The sequence below is a fragment of the Pecten maximus genome, chromosome 6 (genome assembly GCF_902652985.1).
Source record: "Pecten maximus chromosome 6, xPecMax1.1, whole genome shotgun sequence".
In the NCBI taxonomy this organism is placed as follows: domain Eukaryota; kingdom Metazoa; phylum Mollusca; class Bivalvia; order Pectinida; family Pectinidae; genus Pecten; species Pecten maximus.
Window position 1 is genome coordinate 32,382,708 of NC_047020.1, and position 11,944 is coordinate 32,394,651.

Below are 11,944 nucleotides of genomic sequence, written 5' to 3' on the forward strand. Positions count from 1 at the left end.
CGACACGAGTAAAAATAACCCTATCTGTTGATATGTAGCCTACGTGAACACGATCTGTACAAGCAGTGAGTGACACATTTTTCAGTTACAAGGAAATCAAGCTACCAAGCTCAAGTGTCCGGATAAAAGTAAGTTCATGTTACTGCTGTCCGCCTCGAGTCTAACCTTTTTAAAGGTTGAAGCTAAAGTTCAGGTGTCAACAATAATAGGAGTATTTTTAGTTGTTGAGTACGGCGAACAATGTGCATGTTTCATGTAAAAATATTGATAATTATTATGCCATTTTTGCACATTTTTTATTCTATCGCCTTGACAGGATATATAATATCTCAATAGCAGAAAATATATTTACCATTACACCTGTACGTAAACCGAAAGTAGGTGTTAAGCGTCGCATTAACCTAGAGCACATTCCACTTGGATAGCCTGCCTTTGGAATATCGAAGCGATTTGTCCTTCTCAGATAAGAGTTATTGGATACTTTTATTCCCAATATTTTGTTTTTGACAGTTGAACTTATTAATATACTCAAGCATCACGAGTTATTTAAACTAGCAGTTGAAAATCTGCATGTATAATAAAACAGATACCTCGATATGTTTTATGACTTTTTCAAATGCATTTTTTTCCCTAAAAATTCTTTGTATTGTATACAGTTCAACTGCCGAAAACGCGAATATTTAGAATAAAAACCATTATTAATAGGTTCACATCTTGTGGCTAATGCAAATAACCCTAGCCCGAGTTTCCTCTGGCCCTCACATCATGTCTGGTCAGGGCCAGAGGAAACTCGGGCTACTTCAAACCTAGCTGGTGTTCGCGACGTTGATCGTCGATATACAGTTAGGTCAAAGTCATTATAAAACCGTGTTATGTCAATTCTAATGAGGATAAAGATAAGGTATTTTCTAGTTTGTTATTTATAGTTTACATGAAACGACATTTTATAATTTGAAAAAAATGAAGAAATTTATGTTATTTTTTTTTCAGAATGAGCAGGCCCTCGCACAGATTTTCGTAAGTTGATATAAATACTAGACGGTAATATCAATTTCTTTTTAATCTCTTGCTCTCTGCGAATTAAAATTTTGTTAAAACACCATTTATTGTCACTAGGCTAGTACCAATAGCTCATCCTAAATACAACAGGAGTTACAGACATAGCAGTATATAGATGGAGCAATAAAGGAATTGATGTATGCATCAGAATTATTCATTCACTTAAATTTTTGCAATGATAAAAAGAGGGACTTAACCTTTTGGAGGGTGTTTTAAATTTATTTTTATGTACAATATCTGACAGTCTATTCAAGTTATCAATCGATCGAAATTAATCTTTCTCGGAGGCGTAGAGCATCTTTAAAGAAACAGTCACATTTAAAGTTATGGAATATGATAATTAATGTTTGTCATTATTTTCATCGAAGTGAATTAATCTCCATTTCTGAGCTTGATACACATAACATATTTTGACCATTCCTATTGATAAATTCATCGTACTGTAGTCTGTTCAGTAAAAAAAATGTTGGGAACATTCAATGATGGCGGCTGATCAAGTTACTCGACGGCGAGCTTTCAAATGTGTTGGGATATTTTCTTTTCATCGCTATTTAGCCCTTAATAGAAACCTAGTCAGCTTTAAGACCCCATTTAGTAACATCACACATCTACGATAAGATTTTGGCATTCTACAAATCGACTCTGTGTATTAGGACAGTCGCCATCTTTGAACCAAACTTTTTCGCACATGCTACAGTGCGATGGTATTGACAGTTATTTATTTATTAAGAGTATTCCAAGCGTAGGAATGCATTGTACATAGTCGGGGTATTTTCATCTTTTAAATGTTTCATTTATAGGCAGACAGTGCGCCAAAGGCAAGCGCCTTCCTCACCAATTGTACATCAAACCTCTTTTAGACCAACAAGCGGCCATGGCGTAGGTGTACATTTTCCCGGGCATAATCAAAGATCTGGGCAAATAAGCAACGTAAATCCGACACGGCAGGCACCAACGCCGACGAAACAAGAACTTCGATTGGCAGACAGTTTGAAAAATTTGAAGAGGGAAATACCACAATTCGATAAATTGTTCGCTACACCTGGTTCTGGATTCCGGGACGCGTTTCTTCAAGTAAACAAAAACCTTTTGAAGGTAAGAAAAATAGAAAAAAAAAAAAAAAAAAAAAAACAGTTTCATACGCCAGTACATCTTGTATATGGAGTTTTAATGTAACGTGTAACCGATTTCATGGCTTTTCAGTGAATGCTCATTACCACAGGCCGGGCACATTGAAGGACAGTACTAATTAATTTCGTGTAGGTTATTTATTATGGCAGGTAAAAATCGATTAGACTAACGTATGATCATGCTACTATTAGATAATTAAAATTTCCCCGTTTCTGTCCTCACTAAATATTTCCCCGTTTCTATCCTCACTAAATATTAATCCCGGTTCTGTCCTCACTAAATATTTCCCCGTTTCTGTCCTCACTAGATATTTAATATTTCCCCATTTCTATCCTCACTAAATATTTCCCAGTTTCTGTCCTCACTAAATATTTCCCCGTTTCTGTCCTCACTAAATATTTCCCCGTTTCTGTCCTCACTAAATATTTCCCCGTTTCTGTTTTCACTAAATATTTCCCCGTTTCCGTCCTCACTAAATGTTTCCCCGTTTCTGTCCTCACTAAATTTTTCCCCGTTTCTATCCTCACTAAATATTTCCCCGTTTCTGTCCTCACTAAATATTTCTCAGTTTCTATCCTCACTAAATATTTCCCCGTTTCTGTCCTCACTTAATATTTCCCCGTTTCTATCCTCACTAAATATTTCCCCGTTTCTGTCCTCACTAAATATTTCCCCGTTTCTGTCCTCACTAGATATTTTCCCGTTTTTGTCATCACTATGTATTTCCCCGTTTCTGTCCTCAGTAAATTTTTCCTCGTTTCTATCCTCACTAAATATTTTCCCATTTCTGTCCTAACTTAATATTTTCCTGTTTCTGTCCTCACTAAATATTTCCCCGTTTCTGTTTTCACTAAATATTTCCCCGTTTCTGTCCTCACTAAATATTTCCCCCGTTTCTATCCTCACTAAATATTTCCCCGTTTCTGTCCTCACTAAATATTTCCCCGTTTCTATCCTCACTAAATATTCCCCCGTTTCTGTCATCACTAAATATTTCCGCGTTTCTGTTCTCACTAAATATTTCCCCGTTTCTATTCTAGCAAACGGTTGCCGAACCAAAAGAAGACCAAGGTCAAAGTAGCAATGAGTGAGTATTTACTAGCGGAGAAAATTTGTTCAAATGTATGTTTTTCATATGTTCATGTAAAAAACTGCTTCAGTTTCCTCACAACATCTACATGTATTCTAGATGTGTTTCACATTTTCTGATTAGATGGAGGATTAAAGAGCACACACTCCTGACAGAAATCTCGCAACTGACTGAACAAGTGCAGTTGTTGCAAAGAAATACAAAAGTCTCGCGGAGTGACAAGGGATATGTAGATTCTGCTAAGTATGAGAAAGAAATAGAAAGACTTAAGCAAGAAAACTTGGACTTCAGCAAACAGCTACAGTCCACAAAGGAGGAAAAGAATCTACTTCTGCACAGGTAAGTTTTTGAATAAATCATTCTTAAATTTCTGTAATTAGCGCTTATATTTTTTTGATAGAGCGATGATCGGAAGACAGTTTTCGGTTGGACTCTCTGACTTTAGTTGTATATAATGATATGGGTCGTCATTGTCTTTGAATCTCTCGTGTGTGGAATATGTTGTATAACATGAAGTACAATGGCAGCATTCTTACCTATACTTTCCTATAGTAGAATCATCTGAATGTTTTGAACTGCTGTATCGAAATAAGTTACACTGACCAGCTTTGAACTGCTGCAATAAGTTACACTGACTAGCTTTTAAGATAAAACCCCAAACATTCTAAACACTTCGGATTCTCTATTTTGGACAATTATTATGATACCAACTTTCAAAGTAAAAGTCCAAATATTTTTAACACTTCAAATTACTTGATTTAGCATCTTCCACCAACTAGGTATTTTCTTTGCAACGAATAATACCCATCCGGATACAGACAACTTCCATGCACATACAATTTGTGATATTACTTTTTTTCCTTGCACCACGTTTAAGGTTGAGTAAGCTTGCCGGGGCTAAGTTATCGGACAACAATCCCGACATCACCGACCTTAGCGACCCGAACCGCCCACAGAAACTAGCACAGATGTACAATGAATTGTATGACAACGTGCATTCGGAAGCTTTCGAGTCGTTCCCTAAATCTGATGATAAAGGAAAGGCTCATGTTCTCCTTGACATGTTTATGGTATGTATACAATATGTATATCATTATCTCATAAATGTATGATGATTGTTCAGTTAAAGTACAGCAAATGAATATTATTCGTTAAGTTTTCCCTCTTTGTATGGCAGATTTTGTTTATTTGAACGGTTTTCTATATCGTTGTAATTATTGTATTATTCAGTGTTGACAATATTGATTATTGAACCCACTCAGTATATTTTAATTAAGGAAATCTGGAGGTTTTGTAGAAATCTAGGACACCATCAGCTAGTTTCAATGGAGAATCTAATGCTGCATCCTTGGCTGACCACTTACGAGGTACAGTATTTTTTATAGAAGCTTTTGCTATTTCTTCTCAATTTTGTATCAAATGTTGATTGGTCTACATCCGATCACATGTTATTCCATTTAACATTGAATTGCACTCAGAGACATTGACAAACAATCGTATTGCACGAGCAGCCACATTGACAAACAATCGTATTGCACGAGCAGCAACATTGACAAACAATCGTATTGCACGCTCGTGCGAATATTCCATGCCGTCGCATAATTTCAGCCAATCAGAAACATTCCGTCAAGTTGCACGAGAGTGCAAAACGATGATTTTTCAATATGCGTCATTCATGACGTTGCTATGAAAATCATGAAATAAGACACAGTTTAAATGACATCGGGTGATACCTTGAACATTCTGTACTCTGGTGATGTTAGCAAAATGTAATAAAAGAGTTAGGTCACTTTCTTTCTATCGATAAATCATCACATTAGATATAGTCCGATATTCCTCAATTCGAAGTTAATATTTTGATTTTTAATGTGGCTGGAGTGTTTCCTTAATTTTCATTGGCCAATTTCCTGTTTTCCTCACAAGGACCTATCCGTGGGTAGACCTGTCCGTGTTGAAAATAACACAGCTAGGAAATTCCCCCGGCATTGGGGACCTGTTCGTGTTAATTATAGCACGGACAGGTCAGCAATCTTTGCCTCCGATCCCGCAGCATGTTATTTTGGACAGCAGCCAATCAGACTGCTGGCAACAAACGATTATTCGGTATCACTTGTTTTACAATATGGCAGACGAGAATCCCCAACGTTTCGCTGCAATAAGCGAAGAGGAATAACAAGATATTTTGAAAAAAAGACTTGTTGAACACCCGGAAAAATACTCCAGGTGCAACAAAACTATTCCGGCCATATTTATGTGCCAAAGGTCAGTCTGCATGCCGACTTTGAAAAAAATTAGTTAACATGATTCGGACAGGAGCCTGGGGAGTCTTTTATTCATTTGTTTTAGTCAATGATTGTATAATATTAACCTGATGTTTATATTTTAGAAACACCGAGTTAATATTGCGTTTATGACGCCATAATCATTGTGACGTCACATTGCCCCAACTTGAATTTCCTGTTGACAGTTGTTATAAATATAATGCTATTCCATCCCTTTGAAGACAGTTTCATATGTAAAATTAACATAAAGAACTTTTCATTCGGTTAATATGGTGTTATTGACTAGTCGATCATAAAATGCTTCTAACAGAACTCACAAATGCTTTTATATGGAGACCAGAAACCGCCATTGAGCGTGAAAGTTGTCTTAAAATTAATAAAAAAAACGAAAAAGAAGGAAATATGATGCATACTGTAAATCACTTAGATTTTGCGAATAATTATTTCGCGAACTTTCCTCTTTAGAACGCTGACCAAGAAATGACAATGAGTGACCTAGTCATGGACTTTGCAAGATTTTTTATCGGTAACGGATAGCTTGGTCGTCATCCATAGATGTTGTTTTCTTACAAATAATCGCAAAGGATTTGAATTTGCGACTGATGCTCCTCGCGTATTAACTCGAAAATAAATTCCACGCGAAATATAAGTGATTTTCAGTAATATATTCGGTACCCTCGCCAACTGAATTTCAGGAGAAATTGGTTTTATAGAAATGGTTCTGAAACATAGACGAGTGATTTTGGAAAAAAAATTGCTAGAAATGTACAAAATGACTATCATTGTTTTTATTGCAGTAAAAAAACTGATGTTTCATCAAAACAATAAAAACAAACTAAGTTCCAACCAAAGGTGTTAAATGTTGGAATGTATCACGTTTATCATAATTCGACAGTGAATAATTATGATTAAAAAAAACTACTGTTAATTGGTGCTCTATTATTTCATATTAAGAAGTACTAAACAGTCTCCATCAGAATACATTTTTTATTTGTTTGCAAGATAATACGACTATAAACGGTCATATTGCGACATATGTTTTAATATGAATTATTTCCCTAATACCTTACAATTAATTGATAAATTAATTGCATGAATAACTAAAAGACATAACCGGTATTTTACATACATTCGTATATATTTACATGACGGGTACGTCGATGAAGGAAAAGACACTCACCCACCTAGAACAGTTGGTCTTAATCTTCTTTGTTAATAAACGGGATGAGTCTCAAATTTGTGCTTTAAACAACTTATCAATAACCGTGAGGTACAGATACCTGGTTTTGGGCCTTTAGTATGCTAGGATGACGGACTACCAGTTTGTTAAGATTAATGACGTTGACCTACATTTAAGATCACAGGGTAATAAGGCTAAAACAACTTGTTAAGAATACCAAAGAGGCCTAGACACATGATGATTGTATCATTCTGAAATGAAGGTCTACCACGTTCATTCAAGGTCTAAGGTGTCATATGTGCTAAAATATTTTAACAACGATTTCTCGATAGCCAAGAGACTCCGAGAGATGATGTTTGGCCAATAGCATTCTGGAATGAAGGACTTCAACATTTGATTTTTGTATAAAGTGATAATCATCTTAGTATCTAAATAAATGACGTAGAGTAACTTCAAAGTCCCAATGGGCCTCTTGTTTCATGTTGCATGTAGTAACTTAATGTAATCCGTCTCTAAACAAAAATCAAAGTTGATAAAGGATGATGTTATTTCATCATTTGTGAGTGCAGTAAGACTTTAAAACATTACGTTATGAATTGAGACTCGTACTTTATACTTAATTTTCGATATGTTACTCTAGGGACCAAAGGGATCACAAGGGGATAGCTACCAGACTGAGATAATGAAAACCATCAAAGATGTCCGGAAGATAGCTGCAAAAGAGACAAGAAAGAAACTCTACCAGGTAATATGTATATATATATATATATTTATTGGTTCTTGTAGCTTTTACAGATATATGTTTTACACTTATACATCACATCTGTGTAAAATTATTCCCCTAAATTGCAAGAATTATAGGCAGATGAAAGACAGTTGAATACTTATATTTTCGTTTTCTTAAATTATCAACATATGGTTGTGTTATGGCATTTCAAAGTCAAATATGACGTCATTTAGTCTCGAAGTCATGGAGTTGTTATTCACATCACTTCACCAATGGGAATTATGTTAGACTTATGATCTGATAACCTATTTTATTTGGTAAGGTTGTACATCGTATAGAGATAATGCAGAGCAGAGAAATATAACGTATCATTCTTTGTTACTCTGACAAAGACTGTGAATGCCTTGTGTGTCAAAAGACGCGAAGTGGATAGGCTACAGGTAATATTCATTGTAGATATCGGTTGTTTAGAAGAACAAGGACGTATCACCAACATGGCGTGCTTAGAAGTAAAGGGCCGTATCTCTTTATCATTTTTTAGATTTTGATAAATTACAATTCCGACTGAGCTTTTCTTATAGAATATGTTCTTTATATCAATGGAAATTGTCTAATTCTTTTAAATCACATAGTATTTTAACAAAATTAGACCATTTCATTTGATATAATGTACAAATTTTATAAGAAAATCTCACTCGTAGTTGTAATTGATTAAAATCTAAAACTGGATAAATTTAAGATACGGCCCTTTACTTCTAAGCACCCCATCGATTGTTTAGAGGAACAAGGACGTATCTCCAACAATGTTGGAGATACGTCCTTGTTCCTCTAAACAATCGATATAATAACACCCTGTAACTCTTATCTTAAATTACATCATTTCGATTTTCAGCATTTCCTTCATGAGAATCCTAGATATGGTTCCTACAACAAAGAAGTTTCACACTATGCAGAGGAATGTTTGAAACTGTGCTGGCTCTGTGCCATTCAAGACCCGTCTATAGAATTTATGTATAGTGTGAAAGAGGGGGAAGTGATTGATTCCAAATACTTCAGAAAATATGACCGATCGGGAGATATTGTCGAGTATCTATTGTGGCCGGCGATGCTTTTGCACAAAGAAGGACCAGTTTTAAGCCGTGGAATAGTTCAAGTGTTCAAGAAAAAAAAGTGAAAGTTTTTGGTTATAAATTGCGATGTGAACAAACAAAAAAGATTGACATATTTAGTATGAATATATTATGTTACTTGTTATGGGAAGAAGTGATTATGATATTAATATAAAATTATGATTATCATTATATTACATTATAACCGTCATCATCATTCCAAGAGGCACTTTCAATTTTTCAGGATAGCATGTTACGGGACTCCCGTATGCTTTTCAGAAAATTAACCCCCAGCTTCTACAAGAAAACCCCACCTTCAAATGATCCTTTTGACGGGACAATTAACCAAACTAACAAACGAAACCATCTTGCATTGGTCATAAAAATAATACTGTAAATCACTTAGTGAATTCTTTTTTACGTGAACTTACCTCTTTAGACATTTTTACGAACGTTGATCAAATTTGAGAATGTTGAGATAAGTATAGACATGCACTCCAGACTAACGGTAACGGATAGTGTCATATTGGCCACCATTGTGTTAATTAGGGTCATGGGGATAACCAGAAAAGTCGTGATTCACTCATTTGATAGATGCTGCGAATGTATTTACCTATGAATAGGCTGACTCGTGCATGATAGTATGCAGACAAAAGAAATTTACGAATGTGAATTGTGAACGCTCTACAGTAACAAAAATATATGATTTTCTGATTTTCAAATCAAATGTCTACATGCATTTATCATCTGTTAAGATGTTTTTCCCCTGTAGACAGGCGGTACTCATTCATATATATGTCCTTTTACAAGCCGGGGTAACCGAGTTGACCAAGCGTGACATACGGGACATTTTGAGCCATTCTTCCAATGGTGTTTCAAGTACTCGTGCCTTCGTTACTGGCCATATAACTCACATATGGGATTCTAAGAAAGTCAGATAAGATATGGTCATTAGCTATTGATGATGAAGCAGCTATAAAGCCGTGATATCGGGTTAATATCTAACGTTGTGTTTCTTATCTGTGATAATCATATTATTTACTTGTGTTTAAGCAAAACAAATACCTCCATCAATCGATCAACATTCGACACAAATCCGTTTTATAACAAAGCATCCAACACAACTCGTGATGAACTGATCAATGGTTGTTTTATGTTTACACCCTATTTGGTATTTATTTAATGCCTGTTCCAATTCTGCTATAGATATATGTAGGTTGTTATTTTACTTTACACTTTTTTTATGGGCTTAGACATTTTCAGTATTGCATTTGAATATTTAATTCTGATTGGCCTCCACAAAACTTTAGAAATCGTCCTTGGGTGTGACTGAATAGGTGGCTTTCGACACAATTCTAGTTCTTTTTGTCACTTTGGGAGGTCTTTGCCCTCCTGAGAAAAATCGCCAATGATCCAATTTAGACAAAAATTTACAGTAAAACACAGTGTTCTTTGTCATTAATTATCGCTGTTGTTCCTGGATTACACGTATTTGTATATATATATATATGTCTTCGGGAACTAGCTGGTCGACTGGCACTGATTTAATTTAACATACCAGGAAGAATGGTGTTTTACGTGTAGTTTGATTGACCAAAAAAAGTTTGATGATACACTCATGAAAATGTGTAACAGGAGGCCATTATTGCAACAACCAACAAACATGATATTTACTGTCTAAGTAGCTAGATATATGCACGCAAGACCACGAGAAAACTGTTTTATTGTGTAGTTTTTGATATTCACCTGTCATTTGATACCGTACACCATTGCTCTCTCTGTTCTCCACTTGTATTTTACAATTCAGCTTTTTGGTGTGGCAGTTTTGAAACTATTTTTTATTCCACAAGATCTCTATTTTAACATGTACTTGTGATTACAGGATTATTAGAAATTTTGTCATTCAGTAGATGTAAGTGGCATAGTGAAGGTAGACCTTACTTCCTGTTGTTTTATATTACAGTCTTTCTGTGACATTTAACGGAAGTGCAGCGTTGTTTTGATATGGCAGCAGGATCATAATGCTTTTTGGGGTACGGTAGTATTATGTCTTTACGAACGACGTTGAAAAGTCGTAATAGAATGTATAATATATGGAATGGCGTGATTTTGATGTGTTTATCTGGTAGGTTATTAGCGTCTGATGCTTTATCCAGAGAATTCCATGAATTTCTTTATTTCTAAGGGAGACGATTTTCATCAATGTTGCGTGATCTCTGTACGTAGCATATCTTGATATCAATTATATTCATTAAAAAGGATCCAGTTGGTATCGTGAGATAAGTAAAAGTCCATGGATGATATAAACTATAGTGTCCGATTCTTATGGGTGATATGTATATACCATAGATGCACATAATTTTGTAAAGAATATTACAGTGTGTTTATATGTGTTTGGTAGTTTTGGTTTTGTTTTGTTACACAACTGTCAAGCCGTCGATCCGTAACTACGGTAATTTCAGAAAGATAATCTTTACTGATGGCTAATGTAAGAAGTTCTAGGTAACATGCTATTATAGATATTTTTTACAATTACCTTATTGATACTTTGTTCACGTTAATTCTTGTTAATTCTTGTAGCGAATTAAACTCGAGGATGACACATTTGATATTAAGTTTGCATGTATTTTGTATTTGATATTTATGCGAAAATAATTGAAATAATAAAGAATGAAGACTGTATGTATCATGGGTTATTTTATATATCGATTTTTATGATAAATTTCTAGTTTTGCCTAATTGATGTTCGGTCGTTGTATGTATGTTTAAGATTGTTTATGTGTATGTACTGTATATAGAAGTAATACCACGAATGTAAAAATATAAATAACTTATTACAATTTATTAAAAATTATAAGTCGTTACTTGCATGTCGAGGAAATGCATTGATCGAAATATATATGAAAATTTGACAAAAATCGCGAACTACTTTTTGTGTGTTATCATTACTGCGACCGCGTGAAGCGACCTTCAGCGACTTTCATGCGTCAAAACGTATCGAACCACGTGATAAAGAAGTAGGTGAACGACATTTGGATATTAATTTCAGTATATTCTCTGAATTTACTTTCTTGAAATCTGTATTTCCTCCTAGTCATATAAATGAGATACTTAGCTCTTTCAGAATGTCGATATACGTATCATTTGTCTAATAGCTTATGTCTTTTGTCCATTCCTATGTAGCATCAGGTAATTCTGAAATGATGATGATCAGTGCTTTTTCATCGTGAGACAGATTACTATTGACGTCCCGATGACGTCATTTTGGAATTTCCCTTTTGTATTGTTTACAATGTACTCTGCACTTTATTCTATAAACAGTGCACTGTAAACATTGCTATTACTGTACCACGATATAAATTCAAA

The 11,944-nt window shown here is 34.8% G+C and overlaps 1 protein-coding gene across 1 annotated transcript; it reads left to right on the forward strand.

The window, feature by feature from the left end:
- Window positions 1–11,262, forward strand: LOC117329550. Its single transcript, XM_033887546.1, has 9 exons — window positions 1–128; window positions 991–1,017; window positions 1,860–2,154; window positions 3,231–3,277; window positions 3,404–3,619; window positions 4,158–4,350; window positions 4,558–4,647; window positions 7,383–7,487; window positions 8,362–11,262. Exons 2-9 carry the CDS (start codon window positions 992–994, stop codon window positions 8,641–8,643), a joined length of 1,254 nt encoding a protein of 417 aa, XP_033743437.1. The 5' UTR covers window positions 1–128; window position 991; the 3' UTR covers window positions 8,644–11,262.
- The last annotated feature ends 682 nt before the right edge of the window (window positions 11,263–11,944 follow it).

Excerpts from the sequence above, each read along its gene's own strand:
- LOC117329550 (XM_033887546.1), top strand. The coding sequence starts at position 992 with ATGAGCAGGCCCTCGCACAGATTTTC. Across the intron at positions 1,018-1,859 it reads AGGCCCTCGCACAGATTTTC|GCAGACAGTGCGCCAAAGGC; the intron begins GTAAGTTGATAT and ends TTTCATTTATAG. Across the intron at positions 2,155-3,230 it reads TAAACAAAAACCTTTTGAAG|CAAACGGTTGCCGAACCAAA; the intron begins GTAAGAAAAATA and ends TTTCTATTCTAG.